The sequence below is a fragment of the Colias eurytheme genome, chromosome 13 (genome assembly GCF_061535395.1).
Source record: "Colias eurytheme isolate Ceu_HAF_F1 chromosome 13, ilColEury1 Martin Lab GWU primary, whole genome shotgun sequence".
NCBI lineage: Eukaryota > Metazoa > Arthropoda > Insecta > Lepidoptera > Pieridae > Colias > Colias eurytheme.
The window spans coordinates 9,692,567-9,713,171 of NC_142992.1; the positions used below are offsets into that span (position 1 = coordinate 9,692,567).

Genomic DNA, 20,605 nt, shown 5'->3' on the forward strand with positions numbered 1-20,605 from the left:
TGAATAAGATAATACTATAGGAACATTATTTTAGGCACCAACAGAGCCGCGACTATCCATTAGAAGGAATTACATTGGAATAAAATTAATCTAGGAATACAGTATTTCGACAGATAATGTGTGATACATTTCAAATATGCTTGTATCTAGCCTACCACTATGTTAAAATAAAAAAAGTTAAGTGTGGTGTTTTTGTTTTGTTTCATAGTTTGACTTTGACAGTCGCCAGTGTTATTCTTTATCGAAAAACGTTTGTGCGCGTGCGGATGTGCCTCGCCTTTGCTTTGTCCAGTGCGGTACAATAAATCGTGATTGTTTTGAACGTGTAATGTGACTAGATTTCTATGAAGTTGTGTTGCAATCTGTGATAAAAATGACCTAATCAAATCGTGATGAGTGTTTGATTAGCCAGTGTAGTGTAAAATGGGTTTAATTACGTCCAGGGAACAAACGATGTTGGACGGACCGGTGGGAACAACAAAAAGCCACCATGTACGGCAGCCGTCCACAAGAAATCGGACTAAACCTCCGATGCCCGATAGAGATGAACTGGAGAATAGATTTATCAAAGTTTTGGTGAGTTTTTGATTTATTACAGTAACCGGCATTTTTGTTTACAAACACGAATGTTAACATTATGGACAGTATCGGATGTTTATAATTTTTATAATTTTTTATAATTTGGACCAATATTGTTCGAATATTGGTCCAAATTCATGTACCTGTAACGAAGTTCTGTTTAAAATTGTATATTATTCAAAAATTGTATGTTGTCTTTTAGAAAACAATTATTTTAATTGAGAAATGATGAAATTATACCGAAGCGCACACTGCGCTAACAAACATGGAAGGTCAATGAAATTAGTTCAATTGGAAGTGTATGAGTTTATTAATGTCAATTTTTCGTTAATGCCCTTGGTTAAAATGAAGCGTTTAAAATTTAAATTGTGGTGGAAATTCACAATGTTATTCTTTATTTATTTAAACAAAAATAATTCTGATCTACAAAAGAATTTTATTATTTTACGTAAATCTTATCAACTGAGTAAATAAAGTAAATAATATATGTAATATATAACCGAGGCTCTATTGAAATCATATATTTTAAATAATTAGGTAATTACAATATGTTATTTTGTAATAGTTCACAATGCAGTTTGCAAATCAGTGTTATGAAGTCTTATAATTTACAACAATAATATTATTTATTATTTTATATGTATGTTATTATTTTATGTTTATCTTATGGTGTACGCCATGTAGGTACATAGAACCTTAAAATCAACATTCTTTACGCTTCCTTTCACTTTTAATTTCTGTATGTAATGACTTCTTATAAATTTTAATACATATTTGTAGTAAGTACTCTATCTACATCTTAAAAAGCTTTTCAATTCTAAAGGCAAAGTATGTACTCTAAAACATAATATTCTATGTTTTAGAGTATGTAGTTGGATCAGTAGAATATATCTTAACTTTTAATATATATTCGTAGTAACTTCTATATACACTTAAAAAGCTTACTTCCTTTAAATAAGTTAACTACATACCCTAAAACATACTATTCTATGAACTATCTTCCCGTCCATTTGCTCTTTCTAGATCACAGTTTCCGATCACAAAATGTCTTCCTGCGTAATATCTTATCAATAGTGGTGAATGAGAGCAGTTGGGCTTGAATACAACTTCCTGTCTTTATCTCTGTGCTTGTATACTTAGAAATAGTGTGTTCACTGATTGTATTGAATATCTGAACTTAGTTTTATACTGTTCAATCGTTTAAGGGGTTCGATAAATGTTCTAATGATGACTGAATATTCTTTATAAGATGTTTCTATACAATTCTATTTCCTATTTTAAATTATTGTTGTAAATGCTGATAATTAAATGGTAATAAATATTTAAGAATCAACAATGGAAAGAAAATGTAATCTTATTATTGTGTTAAAGACAAGTACAATATGGGGGTCTTCAAGCGTAGAGTGTACGGGTATCTTCTAGGGAAGCGCATTCCATCTTAGACCACATCTCAGCTTAATATTAGGCAAGATTGTGGTCAAGCGCTTCCCTGTTCCCAATAAAAAAAAATTCAAAAATATTATTTTCACTGTGACTTACATTGGTAAAAAGTATTAACATAAAATTAAAGGTCATTATTACAACATAATGTTTCATACATTCATTTAAATAGGATTAATTTGCATACATAATGGCTCTTTATGTAACTAATAAACATGTGTTACGCATGTTATTTGATAACACTATCAAATAACGCTTAGTTCGTTTTAATTTGAAATAACATATGTAATCTAGAGGTCAGTTATTTACAGTAGCACACAAGGCAGTTAACATATTGTGTCCAATAGTTTTATTAAAACTATAGCTAAATAATCAGTTACTATAATGTCACATAACAAATGTTATGGTTTAAATTAATATATCTTACGATATAATGTGTATTAAAATGAATAAAATAAAAATATATTTAATGTTACAGACATTGTTCAATGTTATAAACTATCATATAAGAAATTGAAATAATTTTATCAAAATATAACCCACTGCTGCGCGGTTTTACCCCCGTGGCTCCACTCCTGTTGGTCGTAGCGTGATGATATATAGCCTATAGCCTTCCTCGATAAATGAGCTATCTAACACCGAAATAAATTTTCAAATCGGACCAGTAGTTCCCGAGACTAGCGCGTTCAAACAAACAAACAAACTCTTCAGCTTTATAATATTAAGTATAGATTATGGCAAATAAGGATACAATTAACTAAAATTAACACTTGCAAATCAACATGCAAACCCATACATAATATACGTACATATTATATATTAAAGTGTGACTTAATACAAAATAACAGGCTTCTTAATCATCAAGTAGCATTATGAACAGGAAACACTGAGATGCTGGATACTTAACCAATTGTAATAGGCAAATTGGTGTAATTTGGTCCAGCATTCGTCATCTGACCTGCTGAGAAATAGGGTTAAACTATGACCTTGACTTCAATTAGTTTTAGTTAAATTCGTTCAAATTTTAAACTAACTACTTTGGAATATAGTTGACTGAGAGATACCTGATTAAGTGTAGTATTGGAAAAGTCGTAGTCCTGATTAAGATTTCAAATGATAAATAAACATATTGTTACATAGTTCCGTAACAATGTTTATTTATCATTTGAAAATATGTACGTGAATTTTTAAAAAATCTAATAAAATTACAATGACAAAAAGTTATCCTACTGAGGAAAAAAGACAATAAAAACAATTTATACTTCAAGATTAAAAATATTATAAATTATTAAAAACAAAGTTAATCCACTTGAAATTAAACATGATTAATAGTAATAATATTCTGTAATAATTCAACACTATATTGTGAATATTTAAATAGTTTTAGCCATTGTTATTTATTTGTATGTTTCCTGTTAGTGACTCACGGTTAGTCAGACTGACCTTGGTGGTTCTATTAATATGCCCCTATCTCGACACTCATAAAAAGGGTGAATATGAATGCAAAATCTCAAGTTTAATATAGAAATGTTAGTTTTTATATTGCAATTAGTGATTAATTAAATTTTATGCATATTTTTGATATGCTTATTGTATTAGTTATCTAAGTACCTATACCTTTATTAATTATGCTGAATAAGCTGTAATAAGCAGTAATGCTGTTAAAGAATGATCATATCAACGAAGTTGGTTTGACTTCAGTACAATGTCTGATTCATTGCTAGTTAGATAGAATGAATTCTGTATTTTGAATTATATTGTAACGGAAAATAATAATATGCTATAATAGCGACAAAATTATCACGTGAAAGCGATTTCGTAACCCACTGCACGTTTCAAAGAAAAGCATTTCTATAGAAAGTCAAAATAAAAAGATAAATTCGTCCGATTAAAGTGTACAGTGTAACCTTACAAGTATACAGTAGCGAACAAAAAACAGGTTTCACTCCACTCTCCAGATCTCTTTGGTTTCGCGTTCGAGTAAGATGCCAATTAGTTACTAGTGACAGACTAATCCAAGGCATGATCATGCCACTGTTACGATTTACCGTTGGGCGCTGATCCTAGATAAAGGTGCGCGCACACCTCCGTAATGCAATCAGGAAGGGAACTGTTGTAGGTAACGAGAACAAGTTAATTCGTATTTTGCAAGCAGTTGGTTGGTTTGAATAATGGAGATAATGTGTCGTGTTCTTTAGGGACAAACTGTTTTTATTCTACTGCGTCATTCTACTGTATAGGAGGTAATGTAAGGGGCAAGAGTCTCGAACTTCAGGCCACATCATGATATTATATACGGATCTGTGATGATACTTTCAGGATTACTGCAGAGTATTGTTCTTCCTCAACCTTTATTTCTACTTCTTTAATCTGAAAGCAGACAGCAACAACAAAAATGTTGTCCTAAAATGCAAATAAAAGCTTGTAACAAGCTCATGATTTATGCCAAAATTACAACGCGACGATGTGTATACGTTTGCACATAATAATTGACATGCTTTGGTGACATGGTTGGCTGCACGCCACTATTGTATTAACCAATAGGTCGTTCATGGTGGTATTATCATGGTGAAAATTATGTGGTTACCTAGTTGTAGCATGCGTAAATTATTTATAGGAGTAATTTCTCATAATGCTTACCTAGGTCTTGCTACATACGAATGCACTGAATCAACTGAATAATGAATATAATATAAAAATAATTTGGAAAATCCAAAAGTGCACGCCTCATAATTTTTTTTTAATAATTATTTATTAATTATTATTTTTGTTTATTTAATAACAATTAAACCACATCGAATCAGACCCTGAAAAATGAAAGGGAATTCCTGAGCATACTCAAGCGTAAGGGAAAAAAAAGACTCGATTAGTAAAGTATTTCGGTCGCTATCGTGTTAACAAGAAAATCCTCCGCACATACAGACACACGGACGTCCAAGACAGAACTTTTTTAAACTGTTTTTTAACTAGTTTAAATAACAAAAATGACATCAAAAATATCATGAATGTTAAAAATAGTGTTTTTTCTTAATATGTGTGTGTATGTATTATCTTACAAGTGCAATGTATGATACATAAAGACATTTTAAGTTTGAAAAATCAGATGTTTTGCGCGAAGTGACAGTAGTACCCACCTCAAGAGGCGTGCAAAATATTAATTCGTATTGGACTCTGTATCAAGTCAAGAATTTAAAGAATAAGTACATCATTTTATAGAAAGAAGTATTCATGCAAATGAAATCGAAATGTTGTGTGCATAAATAAAAAATTACAACATTGTTATCTTAATAACAAACATTACTGAAAGTATTTCAATTAACAACGTCATATCGTAAAAAACTTCGAGGTAATTTATTACGAGTTGAACACTACAAGGTAAAGGTTTCTTCATTACGCTGTAAACTGCATAAGGCATTATGTTCTTAGTCATAATCGTCTTACATATTATTATAGACTAGCTGTGCTCCGCGGTTTCACCCGCATTGCTCCGCTCCTATTGGTCTTAGCGTGATGATATACAGGGTGTAATCGTTAAGTGTGCACAGGCGATTTTTCCATAACTATTACAGATAACAAAAAACTTTAAACTGATATCGAAAGTACTTAACCTAATGAGTAAAATGGCCGGTATAAATTTTTAAAAATAAAACGGGAAATTAGTTGAATTCAATGTCAATAGAAATTATTAAAGTTATGTGTTCAATTCAATACTGTATACTTACGTTGTTACTCCGAATTTATAATGCAAAATTTTTCTTTAATATATAACACGGTAAATCCTCTGCTAATAAATAATTTGATTCATACATTGATCACAATGTGCTTCCTGCATTTAAAATGCATTAGATTGAAAGTTCCTCTAGTGCATAAAAGGTTTACACTTTACATATATTCAATCAATGTTAGCTGCAATCGAGTTGCATGCATAATTTTGTTTAGAATGCTATACTGATTTGCTATTGCTATGTGCTGTTTGTTGAGGGTGAGAGACGAGAGTCAATTTCCTATGTGTATTATAACTTAAGGAGCAAGATGTTGGAAAGAAAACTTTAGAATGAAGCAACAAATAAAATTTTCTGACAGCCTTGAAATAAACTACGCTCATGCGATTGTAATTTATTTAACCGACTGACTAATTCAGCCCTAGCATGCATATTGCGTACATATTAAATATTATAAAACACGTAGATGCATAAATACAAAACCACCGATACAGACTTTTGTTTTTGTAATACAAGTTGGTTAAGTCCTCGAAGGACCATAGATTTTTATCATTCACAATATTATTCGCTATTTATAGTCTGTATAGCTATAGTCTGTAGTCTGTAGAGTGTAGACGTCGGATCGCGTGTTTTAATTGCGTTTTATTATGCAAGCGCTCGACGGTCGATGATTGCTTTTGATATAGCACCTCTTGGTTAATTCAATGTAATGGGCTTTTCGACTTTACTACGACTCGAAACGATATTTGACGTGGATGAGCCGAGGTTACAAATATTGCAGCTTTAAAAGTTGAAGGTTTATTGCATCTTTCGTAATGTGTAGTTATTTTGTGTTGTATTAAATTATATTTTAGGTAGACCGTAGAGGGCATGTGGCAATATTTACTTGGTTACGAGCTTGTTTTTAAGATTGTGATATAGGTACTTTTGTTTATTATCGAAGTAGATGTACAATTTATGGAGCTGTATGCATAATACATGTAGATACATTAGTGATTACATGTATAATGTACAGTTGCTGAATCGGATGGGACACAATTCAATCAGTGCAATAAAGTGAAATGAACCGTTTCCTTATTGTTTTTGTCTGTTGTATGGCATTTAAAAGTTACTTTATGTTATATAATTACACTTAATGAATAAGAATGTAATAGTATTGGTATTTCTTAGTTATCGCCATATTATTATATTATCTATCCATTATTAACATTCCACACAAAATGGTGAGTAAATTGCATATTAAAAGTAATATACGTATTTCAAATGCAATTACTTTTAAATAACACTTGATACCATTACAATACTTACAATTCAATGTCGTAGATAAAGATAACAATGTTAATCGATTATTGTTTTATACGATCTCAACGAAACGTACAGTTGAATCGATTGGATATGTTGTAGTTATATCGAATCGGGAATCTGCACCGCAATGCACCATGGAACTTGCAGACGCGTTAGATAATAGATATAGAGTATAGACTATAGTGGCCGGTAGATGTAGGTGGGTAATGGGTATAACCGCTGTGTATGCGAGCAATGGTGTTTTGACGCATTACGTAATGCACTCGCGGCTTTGGGCTGTTTATCATCTTCGGTGGGATATTAGCTGCTTAGTGTATGGAGATGTAGATACATTAGGTTTTGTATTTTATTATTGTTTGATATCTGTGGAAAAAATCATTTCGGGTTTATTTATTGTGTTCAATATGAATTGAACTTAGTTTATAACTTAACTAATATTATTGAGTCAGCGATTAAATGTACAACCTATCTCTTTTTCATTTTTCATGGTGAAAACATAAGATACGGAATGACATAAAATTTATTTTATAGGTTTTATACAAAGTTGCTTTATTCGATAATTATTACGACGTAATTAAACAACCACCACACTATGTAATATTACTCTAGCGTTTCTCAAAACAGTCTATCGGACAATCGCGTCGATTCACCCGGGAATGTAATTAGGTATAAAATATTTATGCGCAGTAGCCGCGGCATAGGTGTTGTGGAATGCAGCCGCTAGTGTGTACGCGGTTCGGTTGATGTGCTGTTTTTGTATAATATGTGTACTAGAAGGTTGTTGGATATACTTGGAAATTCTTATATGAATATTGGTACTTTGTAGAGCAATAAGGGTGGCTCTTCTTTATTTATTAGAGAGACGTATAGACCCTTAATATACTTGTATTAAACGAGCAAATAGAAATTACATTGTGTTGACATAATTAATATGTTTGTGTAACATAGTTTACCACGTTTTTCGAATTTAAAAATGAATCTAAGATAATATAAATTAATATAATTTGTCCACATACGATAGGGGTCTTTGGCACTTAACGAAAGAACTTATTTTATTTTATATTCATCAGATTTTAAATGAATTATGTATACAGAATACAGATTTGAGATTCAAGGAATTGCAAATTTACCAAATTAACAATATTTTATCTACCATTAATTTAAGTAGAGCAGCATTAATTGATGCATTAAAAACTAATTAACATAAATCTATGAATTGAATATGCAAAAAATTCATAAATAAAATAACCGCTATGAACTAAAAGCGTGGTCACTCCACAATGCCAGTCGTAAGATTAATGGAAGCAGATCCAGTCGATATTACCGGATATTACGAACCACAGATACTATAATACCATACTAGTTACGAACCATCCAATATGAATAGTGCAGATATTCAAGTGTTATCTTATTACTGCTGGATATTGCAATTTATAAGGGTACTTCTAAACCAAGATGATTCTTTATTGTTTCATGATATACCATACCTACTAAACTTAAAAATGAGTCGATAGATTTTAAAAATTTAAAAGATTTGTAACCACAGTTTTAGTTACTACTTACTATTGAGTATTCTGTGCCACAGTAGAAGTTTTTGCTGTTCTCTGAGTAACATACGCAATTTTACACAAAAGCGGTGTTAATCAGGGTGAAGCCGGGGCAAACGGTTCAATAATGACATTAGTAAGACATCGATAGTCGATACACAGATACATTTTTTACTTTTTGAGTTGAGTTTGGGTATGGTAGACTTAACTAAGATAACGTGTAATATTTTCTAAATAAATGGTACTCCACCTCCGCCGTCCAGAGTAACTTCGAGCGCTGACAAATAGGGAAAAAAATCGGGGTTTAATTACATTCCATTTTCCTTAATACCAACCAAACATTGTTCACACAGATATAAAGTGACTTAGGTGTGAAGAGCGGCGTGTAACAACGTTCGTGCGTACACCGTGACGCGCGACGCACAAGGTCGTCTTACTAACCCACTGTACTAACCCATATTATGTACTGTAGAAACAGGGATGATTGCCACCTTTAGAACCATATCTTCTTCTCTTTTCTAAATATATAAAATTATCGTGTCACAATTAGTTACCACACTCCTTCGAAACGGCTGGGCGGATTCTCATGAAATTTTGTGTGAGTATCGGGTAAGTCTTGAAAATCGAGAAAAATCTTTTTTTCATACGCCTAAGTGATAAGAGAAAGGCAAAACAGCGTTTGCCGGGAAAGCTTGTTTCATATATGAACCAAATAGGAACCTTTAGACATACCTACATGAAAACTATGTACTTACTAACGATTTAGAAGCACAGTTTACCGTAATATTTATACTATGAAACACATTGATAACAAAATCTTCTACCAAACCGTAATGTGAATAAACTAAATCGTACAATTAATTATACGTAATGTTATTACAGTTGTAACAAATTACAATAGAACATGTTCGGCGCGGGCGCATCGATAACTTTTTATGCCCCGTCAAGTTAAGATTCAGTTTAATTATCGGGATTTGGAGGTCGTTGAACTTGTGCTTCGATGTTTTGGTTAAACGATCGTTGTGCCACTTCGTATGGTGATTCAGTGATTTTTTTATTCGCATGTAGTTTTTGTATCGCGTATGCGTGAAGTTTGCTTGCGTCAGTATAATAATATGATATATAATATAGACTTTGTTTTATGCTAGGCTATAGTCTATCACTTTCCCGGTTGTATGTTATAGCTTTAAAAATATAATACTTAGTGTAGGAAATAGGAATGTAATTCGTTAACAATACTTGTATAAAACGTTCAAAATATAATTAAAACAAAAATCCAACAAATTAAACGAAATTAAATACGCTATTCTTCACCAATCACACAACAAATAAAAAACAAATACCTACTTACCCAATGTAAATTGTATTCCCACGCCTCAAATATCATGCCGTGACGATCATCGGCTTTTAACACGATCCGAAATTAATACAGTCGCAACTAACGAGCCGTGAACTGATGAATTATATGAATTAGTCTCATTTACTTTATGGATAAGGTGTTTGTGTAATGGGAGAAAAGAGGAAAAATTTGGTGTTCGGTTTTTAGAGGTAGATGTAAAAAATGTTGAAATGATCTTAGTTAGTGGTGGGGAAAGTATTGCGTATTGTGTTGTTACTAATAACAAAAAAATGTATTTTTTAACACCGTGTAAGTATATAAAATTACATGCGATTTTCTGTGTATTAAGAAATTCCAATTTTTTTTTGGAATTGCTTGATAAGTTGCTAAATTATATCATCCGATATGTATATTCTAAGTACACATAGACATGCGTGCTTTTATCACAGTTTGTTCAAACTTTGTTTGTTGTTACGCACCCCGCTACAGTGCAAATAAAAACGGCGAGAATCAATTTCCTACCATCATATACTGTATACATACATATAGTTTGTACATGCTGTCATTTATAGCACATACATTAAGCCTATCCGGCTCCACTTGACTTTTTATGCTCAATGCACAAGTGTGCCGATTCCCGTAAAATGTCAATATACCACCGCAAAGCGAAATGTCTTCGGTTCGACAACGGTGTAATTGACATTTTTATCGCTGCACAGATTAAAGGACAGATTGACACACTTTCATAATCGTTTATTTAGTTATTTCGCAAAGATATCGGTGTGGGCGCGTCTAGTTAATGTGTTGATTACCTATAACTACTAGCTTTATGCCCGCGGCTTCGCCCTATTTGTCTAAAACCTAATAAATCATATACTAAAACCTACCTTGAATCACTGTATCTATTAAAAAACAAAGGGCATCAAAATCCGTTGCGTAGTTATAAAGATTTAAGCATGCATAGGGACATAGGGACAGAAAAAGCACAGGAAAAAGCGACTTTGTTTTATACTATGTAGTTAGTGATTTCGCAAAGATATCGGTGTGGGCGCGTCTAGTAATGTGTTGTTTATAACTCTATGTAGGTAATAGAAGTATTAATTCTGCTATGTACTTATGTGGTTTCTTGATTGATCAATGTATTTATAACTGTGTACATAATCATAAAAGTATGCTTAATGTAACTGCTAGGGTGTCTAGACTATTTGCAATAGGGTTAGTTAGGTAAGTAGAAATAACAGATTGTCTACATACATAATAATCAATTCATTGTTAAAATAAATTTAATTAAATTAGGTAACTACGGGATTTACCAACTCAACAGAAACGCTACATAAAACACTACGCAATAAGATTCTGCTTTACATTACCAAAATATTAAGAACTAGCTTTCCGCCCGCGGCTTCGCCCGCACAGTCAAAGAAAAACCCGCATAGTTCCCGTTCCCGTGGGATTTCCGGGATAAAACCTATCCTATGTCCCGGGGTAAAAAGTAGCCTATGTCCATTCTCGGGTATCAAAATACATATTTCTATACCAAATTTCATGCAATTTGGTTCAGTAGTTCAGGCGTGATTGAGTAACAGACAGACAGACAGAGTTACTTTCGCATTTATAATATTAAGTGTGGATTATTTGAATCACATATGTACGTAATACTTCAAGGGAAATACATAACACAGAACATTAGACATACATAAAGTCTTATCACACGAGCTACTTACTAACACGCATAGCCAGAGAACACTACAATCGTCTCACAGCTGACTGGCGATGACGTCACAGCACATGTGCCGCCCAGCCTTGTGCATCCTTTGGGAACACATGAAGTGCATACGCTTTGACGTTCTCACTGCACTTTGTGTGTCCCTTCGTCCAGCATACTCACCATGGTGAGTATTACAATCCTGATATTTCATGAATGTCAAAAAACTGTTCTGAAATAGTGCTAAATAGTGCCCAAAGGAAAAAAATAGTGCTCTTGTACTTGCGAAGTTATAGCCATAGTTCGATGAGTATGCTGGACGAAGGTTTCGCCCAGCATACTCACCTCCGTCCGGAGAATCTGTATACGCTTCAAACATAATTCATACTTCAAAAAATAGTTCCCAAATAGTGCCAAACGGTGCCCAAAAAGAAAAAACAGTGCTCGAATAACTTCGGAGTTACTAGGCTTCGTTCAGTGAGTATGCTGGGCGTAGGTTCTACGCCCAGCATACTCACCTCAGTGCGCGAATATCGAACGAGCTATAGGTACAATTTACGTCTCAAAAAATTGTGCTTAAAATAGTGCCCAATATCAGTCCAATTTTTGCTTGACTTTTGACCTAGAAAACCATTAAATTTGATTGTAAACTTCTACATACATTACATTGAGTACAGTCGAATACAATATTATTAACTTTCTTTCTAACAATTTTTGTCTTGAGTAAATTATTAATTGTCTATGTAAGGGAGTATTTACTTTAGAATCGCAATATTATTAATTACACATTATTTTAATAATACTTTATAATAATATGATTAAGCCTTCGCGCGTCGCATGGGACCCCGGTAGCTAGGAACAATGATTTTATTTATTTTGTCTAGATCACGGCGCTTGAAGGATTAAGATATCAAATGAAGTAAATCATGCATGAAAAATAAAGTTGCTGTTATTAATGCTTACATTACAACTGACAAAATTATTCAAAATAATCATTTTCCGGATCAAGGACGGTACCACAACGTTTACGGAATTGACCTGTATTCCTCATGTGATAAAGTTCAATATAGTGTGGCAGTAATGGATGCACGTACGGTCAATAGGTATGGGGCTTACGACGCGCGGCGCCCGCGACGCAAATGAATATGTTTATGTTTAAATACTAGATGGCGCTGCCCTAACATCTTACGATTATTAGACAAGACTGATCTGTATTTTGAAGGTGATAAGGGTCCATTTTGTGTCACAAAGCAATCGAAACGAACAAGCGCTTCTCAGTTTCTTTGTATGTTTACTTCGTCGCACATCATTATAATAACGCCGGCTTTTGAGTTTGACTACATAGTGGGTTGCAAAACCAAACAATGTGTTGGTGATGTCATTATTTACCTAAATGTAAAATATATATTATTATTACCTAAATATAATATATAAAATTGTGTATCTAGTACGTAATCAATATAGGAGCTGCACCCAAATCAGTAAGTATATTTCAATTTATAATAGTGGCATTTAACTAAATTGATTTTACACTCATTCATTAATTGCACTGTAAAACTAGGTAGCAAGCGAGTTGTTTTTTACAAAAACACGTTCATTTTTACGTTGAATATGACACTGTACACTTAAAATTAAGGACATGCTTAAGAAGTTTTAAAAATGGGTACCTACTTAGTTACTTTTTTAAAGGTTTGATGTAGGTAGGTACACACATAATAACGTAATGTAACTTGTTTGTTTATCTAATTGGATCTCAAATACCTATTTATATACCTACTTCTGCGGAGGCCTGGTTTTATCCTCCAATTCTACTGGTTTTTATTCAGACAAACACACAATGCAATGAAGTAATAGTAGTCTGTGGTAATAGACTTCATTAACTTTCGATTATTTTGCATTTAATCGAAAGTTTTTGACATGTGAGAAAATACCATAATTATTTCCAATAATATGAAATCTACAATTAGAAAGTTTAATATTTTTGTCCAAAAACATGTGTCGACGACTGTACCCCGTTTTACGTTAGTATGTAGAAGTTTACATTAAAATTTAATGGTTTTCTAAGTCAAAAGTCAAGCAAAAATTGGACTGATATTGGGCACTATTTCAAGCACAATTTTTTGAGACGTAAATTATACCTATAGCTCGTTCGATATTCGCGCACTGAGGTGAGTATGCTGGGCGTAGAACCTACGCCCAGCATACTCACTGAACGAAGCCTATAACTCCGAAGTTATTCGAGCACTGTTTTTTCTTTTTGGGCACCGTTTGGCACTATTTGGGAACTATTTTTTGAAGTATGAATTATGTTTGAAGCGTATACAGATTCTCCGGACGGAGGTGAGTATGCTGGGCGAAACCTTCGTCCAGCATACTCATCGAACTATGGCTATAACTTCGCAAGTACAAGAGCACTATTTTTTTCCTTTGGGCACTAGTTATTTAGCACTATTTCAGAACAGTTTTTTGACATTCATGAAATATCAGGATTCCATGGTGAGTATGCTGGACGAAGGGACACCACTTTGTTGCATGCTTTTGATCGTTTTAGTAGGGCTGGTTGGTAGATTTATGTGGGTGGATATAGTATATGTAATGTATATGTAACTAATTGTTATAGTTTCGTATGGAACCGGCAAATATAATTTTTATCAGGAAATTCACGTATTTAAAGAGAAGTAACAGGTGCAAGATATCATATAGATTTGTACATAATATCAATTATTTTGTAAACTGTTTCATAAACTTAGGCTTTGTACGAATAGTTATGGTTGTTGTACATGGGAAGATTTTAAATACTTTACAGAAAGTACCTACAAAAAAATCCCTTGCACAAATCCATTCCCAATTAATGGTGCTATAAGTCTAAAGGATGCTCCATTGCAATTTTTACACGATAAAGAACATGGTCAAAGACAGCTTGCAGAGAGAGATTGGTATTTATAATTTAAATGGCTCTCAAGATGTATTATCAGAATGTTTCGAATTCTCAAGACGATTTTAAGGTGTCTCAATTACGGGAGTTGCGCACTCGTACGACGCACACCGGTTTCCATGTTTGGTCAGTGAGATTGAGTGGCCTTCACTTGTGTGGAACATCTGGTGGTACTTTTTGGTTATGCACTTCAATTTATGTATGACGTTAATCGAATAAATGAGGTTTTTCCTTGTAGCTTTTTTGTTGAACAGCTGCTTTCATGATGTTAGATGGGACATGCTACCTAAATCTTAAGCATTAGCGTTCATAAAGATCCTGCTTTCATATTTTATGTTATGCATATTATATTTAGCCCTGTCTTACCTTCTCAGACATGCTAACAAATAGGGAAAGGTATTTTTTGGTCGAAAACAAATAATAGAATTTAAAAAAAATTCTTAACCTAGCTCGTCTTCGTTATTGTTACCTCCTCTTTTAATTTTCACAGTAAATGCCATATTTCAATTTAACAAACAAGTCTGTTTGCGTGAAATAGCAACATAATACCTACACATTCATTATCTTAATTGAGACATTGATGCATGATACATCTTTGTCACGAGCAACGTAGAAAAACTTGTCTGAAAACAATGCACAATATAAAACTGTTTTTCTTATCGCGTTTAATTGTCACAGACTAAACTTCCTTACCATCAGTAGATATAACTGGTTGTTCTTTAAGAAATAGTTTATTAATACGCTAATATTAGCTTCGTCTGTATGTTTGTACCAACTCTTTAAAAGCCATATTTGCCTCACGTAGTAATGACGGATTTAATTCAAACTATGTGTTCACTTATAAGAATCGCCGAAAATACACTATTTTCATGAGCTTTTCTTATCAAAGTATGTATTTTTTCGTATTTAAAACTTTATTTATTTTTAATTGATCATCTGTGATCAGTCACAGTCGAGTAGCTGGTGCGCCGTTAAATCCTGGCACCCTTTAAGGTATGTCATTAATAATGTTAACTGGCAACTATTGTCTTCCTATATGGACACACGGAACCATATGCAGCCCGTAAAATGCGTAATTACTGTACTAAAGATATTTTGTACTGCACATGAATGAAGTACGAGTGTGATAATGCACATTCTTTTTCATATAATTTTGTGTTCAACTTAATGGTGGTGAAAATTAATCCATTTCAAAGATGACTTTTGGGCCCCTGCATGGTAAAGAAAAGTTGTAAAAAAATATCGACGAACTGCCGTGAAACACCCCTAATCCAATCTATATAGGGACAGTGCTATTTCACGGTTTATAAGCATTTTTGCATTTATATTATGTTTATTGGATACAGTTAGAAATGGCAAAAAATATTTCCATTGGCGCGGGCATCTTTGAGTGGAAGATACATGCATAATCTAGGTTTTATTCGAAACACTCAACGTAATTGGAACCGGCCGTCGCCGCTAGGGTTGTCAGTTAAGTGGAAAAACAGGATTAAATTGTACATATTCATTTTTTGCTGCAGATTTTGTTCGTTTTATTTTTGCATTACCTTTGATTAAATAGTGAAGCGAATAGTGTGTGGTTTATAAACGACCTACACTGTTTTCACATGTGATCTTTAGAAGCAATAACTATTACACATGACGATGATTAAGGGAATGTTTATGATTTTATTAGTCACTCAAGTCGGCAGTATCAAAGGGATTCTCAGCTTTGTGGCAACCCTGCCGGCCCAGACGCGACTATCGGATTGCCGTTTCGCAGTTCTCTTTTTTGGATCTCACATGGATGTGGTCTACATTGAGATGGATGGGTTTTTGATTGACGCCGCTATGCAGTCCAGGGTCAGATGTAGAAAGGACTTTTATAGTATCTATTGTTTAATCGCTACTGCCGGTTAATTTGGCAAGTCATTGTCGCGGTGTGGGGAACTTATAGTGGGATTGTTTGATGCAACTATTTTTTAACCTTTTTTAGTTTTGTGTGATGTCGAATTGAGCATTCTTGGCTCAGGAAAGGTATATTATGGGACAAACATTCCTAAAATTGCAATGTACCGGGTTTTAGTTTTATATCAACATCATATACACTTGTTATTCAAAGCACAGCATCTTAGATTCATACTTCTTCTCCGTTCCCATTAATAAAATGTATATATCTTCATTTTCCATTCGTTAAAGCATTTACAATATTAACTAGTTAAAAATAGTTACCCGCATTGCCTTACCGCATACAAGCAATCCTGTACCTCGATGTTTTAATTAATGTAGATAGTTACCTCTATCCTACGTATTCTAATGTCGCGTGCCCTTTACTCGTAGGAATGATAATTAGAGACACACCCAAGTAATATTTTAGTTGGAATTATGATTATTTTGTATAATTACTGTCCTATATTAATGATGGCGTGACAGAGTGGCTTTTGCGAAATCTGTGAAACTGTCATTATAATTATGTATGTTTGTACTATGTACCGTCACGCTGGTTGCACTGTCAACAATGGTATTGTTGTAATTGGAAAGTTGTAATGTTATCTTTGTTATATTTATATGCGATTTGTTTGCATGGAAAATACGTAAAAATATGAATCTCGTAACTCTATTATAGAGGTTACTGAATTATTTTATTATGTAACATTGTAATCAAATATTCAAAAACTTAATTCAGATAACCTTCAATAGTACAAGAACATTTTTATGGATATATGTATATATGTATTGATGTTCTGCTATAAAAATATGTAAGCGCTATGTAACCAGCTAAATGTCCTTGCTTGTCGTATTACAAAACCAACACGATAAAACCAAATATAGAAGTCGTTCCAACAATGATAATTTTAACGTTGACCAAAATACTTTTTTCTTAGTACCTATTTACAATCATTTAGGTTTAGATTTAAAGACTTATTACTCATAAGAACAATTTGATCACGTAATTTCTATTTCAATATCAAATCCTACCAGGTTGCCTGAAAGACCTTTTAGCAGTTTGATCGCCCTTTTATAAAACTAATAGTTTTGCTATTTGTCTTGTACATAAGGGCTAAAAAAACAAAAAACATTTTATCCGTGGTACTGCAGAGGACGTTGCACGCTATGTCACTTTATAACAGTCATTACTACTAATAAATTGACGCTCGATTATAAACGAATCGGTAATCCGCGATTACGCGCTATAAATATATCCAGTCGACTGGTTGAATGTATACAAGATGATAAACGGTGTGCTAACTGCCTTTTTTACCTAAGTTAGTGCTCTGCTTTGCGGAACCGGCGGTGCTAAACGGTAGGAATCTACTTAACATTACTTACGATAATTGGCTGTTTGGTTCCTGTGTGGTGAAGTAGTTTTCTTACTGATTTATAAGGTTTTAGCTAAAGGGCGAAAATAGGAATAGATTTTAAGGATTTAAAGTCATGTCACATCCTCCGGACTGCTTACATTTACTATCTACTAGGAATACCTGGTAGGTAGTAAATGTTAGCAGTCCTTATTATAAGCAGGGGTTTATTTGTGGGTATCAGACCAAATCATACAATGATTTATGAACATTGAAAAATCGATGTTTAAGTTTGCCTAGGTGACTTCATAAGAACGACGCGACGGTGGTTTCCAATTTGGTAGTTACTTATTTGTTTGTTCCATAAAATATGCGTGATGATTATAATAAGCTTTGACCTTGAATGACTTGAATTCAATATTTCATTCACAGATTTACTTGGACGTGATACATGTTCCTTGTCCTTATAGGTACCTAGACTTTACCGGCATAAGTAATTATGAACGAAGGAGAAAGTGACTGCTATGAAATCGATATCCGCAATGTCTTGGGGTATTTTCTTTTATTCATAGCGGCTTATGTAACTTTAGAAATGGGAAAACGTCAAGAGTCAGGAAATGTTATCAGCTCCAGGTCAAATGTTATGATGTTGGATGGGTAATAGATGAGAGTTCATCGTGCAGTTTATGTGTTATGGAAATTACAGAGAAGAAAGGGAAGTATATATTTTTATCACACCATTTCTTCAACTTAATTTCAGAATATTGTACATATTAAAATAGTCATCAAATCATCCAATATTTATACTTTATCTCTGTTTTCTATGCATTATTAACAAAACAAACATAAAATTCAAATGTAGTCACATTAAATACATTGTTATGTTCCAAACGGGATCTTTGTTTTGAGTCAGCTCATTGATTTCAATCTATACTGACCTTTATTATATTCCATGTTTATACCGTCCTAGGCTACAATCAGATAAAGCTAAATGGCCGCTATTAGCCATACTTTATAAGCCAATTGCCAGTCTCGCAGGGGACCAACAATAAAGTCCCGTATTCATGGTAAAATGTTTACCAGCAACATTTTGAAGAGTTTCTGGCAATACGTGGTGCAAAGTTCATGACGCATGTTAATGTGTTTTTGCCGGAGGACCACAAATATTCCAGCAACATAAAACATTGTTGATCGGCTGTTGCTCAAAATGTTTATTACGATGAATGCAGGGCTTTACTGTTTCACGATACAACAATGAGTATTTCTAATTTCGACACAATGTTGCGGGGGCAAGGCACTGTGAATGACGGATGGACGCGTTTGAATCGATATCATTGTTCTATTTTTAGTGGCCTGCATTTTGATGACACGAGTCGTTTTTGTGCGTTTCCTGTGCGGTTTGGATGATGGGTGGGTTGGAATCTAGTAGGAATCTTCTAGGCTGAAATTTGTATATAGCTGCGTTAACCATTACAAAGTTCCAAGAAGAATTTAGGATTTTGGACAAAACGTTTTGTTTCATTTTATGGTCAATGGGTGTTGTTGTCTTCTTTATTTAACAAACAAAAAAGCTTTGGATATTAACAGCCCTAGGTAGCGATACAATTAGATTACTGTGGTTTTGTTTAGTTTAATGTTTTGTAAATAAGAGGATATAGCCAATTATTATTACATAAATACAGAAGGTATTTTATATATTTGTGTTAGGATTAGTATTGGTTTCTATAAACAATTGACTCAATACATATTGTTTTATCTCATATCGAGAATCGGGCATGAACATTGAATTCTGCGTTCGTTTCCCAGTACAACGGTCTTTGACTGCCGTGTGCATTGTTTCCAAATATTATCATATCACGTCGGCTTACCGGTGAGTCACCGCCAGCGCAACCGACTTATTGTCCGTCCGATCGTATCGGCCACTTTGTTTACATCACTTTCAATAGCACATTGACGGGCATTGTGTAAGGGTAGACCGTCGTGGAGACTGATAAATGCTATTTATGAATTATCGATAGTCGGATGGTTTTTGTGTGAATTGTTTTTGCTGTTGTTTGTTGGGTTATTGTTACGGTGTCCTCTGGGGACTTTCACGTGTGATTTAATAACTATTAACTATCCATCTTTTTTTATTCTGGATTAAATTACTTCTCATTAGAATATTTTAGGGATATGTTTGAAAAGAGAAATGCCTTGAAAAAATTCACACCTGTCTAAGTACCTGTGTATCTTGCAGGTTTCATTTTTTAACTGCATAAATGCGCTATAATTTTATTCCGATGCGCTCATTTGTTACCAACATTTCTCTAACGCATATCATCAAAACCGGTCCAACGTGTGTATCAGTTCTCCACATGATAATGATCTTGTCTTCTGCATGAAACCTATCTAGATAATCTAATCTCAACATCAAAAAAATACCATCTCTAAAGCTGGTTTAGAAACACATAAAAGGTAAACCTCTCAGAATCCAATTGAGGTGAAGCTTTGAAATCTTCCAAGTGGTGATAAAAGTGCTTTTACCATCTCAGTTCTGTTATTTACAAGTATATTTCCGTGAATCGTCAAAAAGGCTATTCCGATAATTGAAACGCGGCGGTGCGGTCTTTGAACGCAGGAAGGAAGAGACGGGCATGTGTCGACTGCGTAATGCATTCGTGTCATGTGTAACTTGTATATTAATTGGTTGTTTGGTGAAATAATGCTAATTGGTTTCACTTATAGTTGGTGTGTAATAGGGTCGTGTAGATGGGCA

General features: G+C 33.6%; 1 protein-coding gene across 2 annotated transcripts in view; it reads left to right on the forward strand.

The window, feature by feature from the left end:
- Positions 1 to 231: 231 nt before the first annotated feature.
- Positions 232 to 20,605, forward strand: part of Frl (formin-like protein) — a 75,092-nt gene continuing 54,718 nt past the window's right edge. For both annotated transcript variants that reach the window (XM_090108367.1, XM_090108368.1), the window contains exon 1: positions 232 to 576. In XM_090108367.1, coding sequence (XP_089964493.1) covers positions 424 to 576 — 153 coding nt within the window. In that variant the 5' untranslated portion in view covers positions 232 to 423. The remainder of the gene's footprint in view (positions 577 to 20,605) is intronic.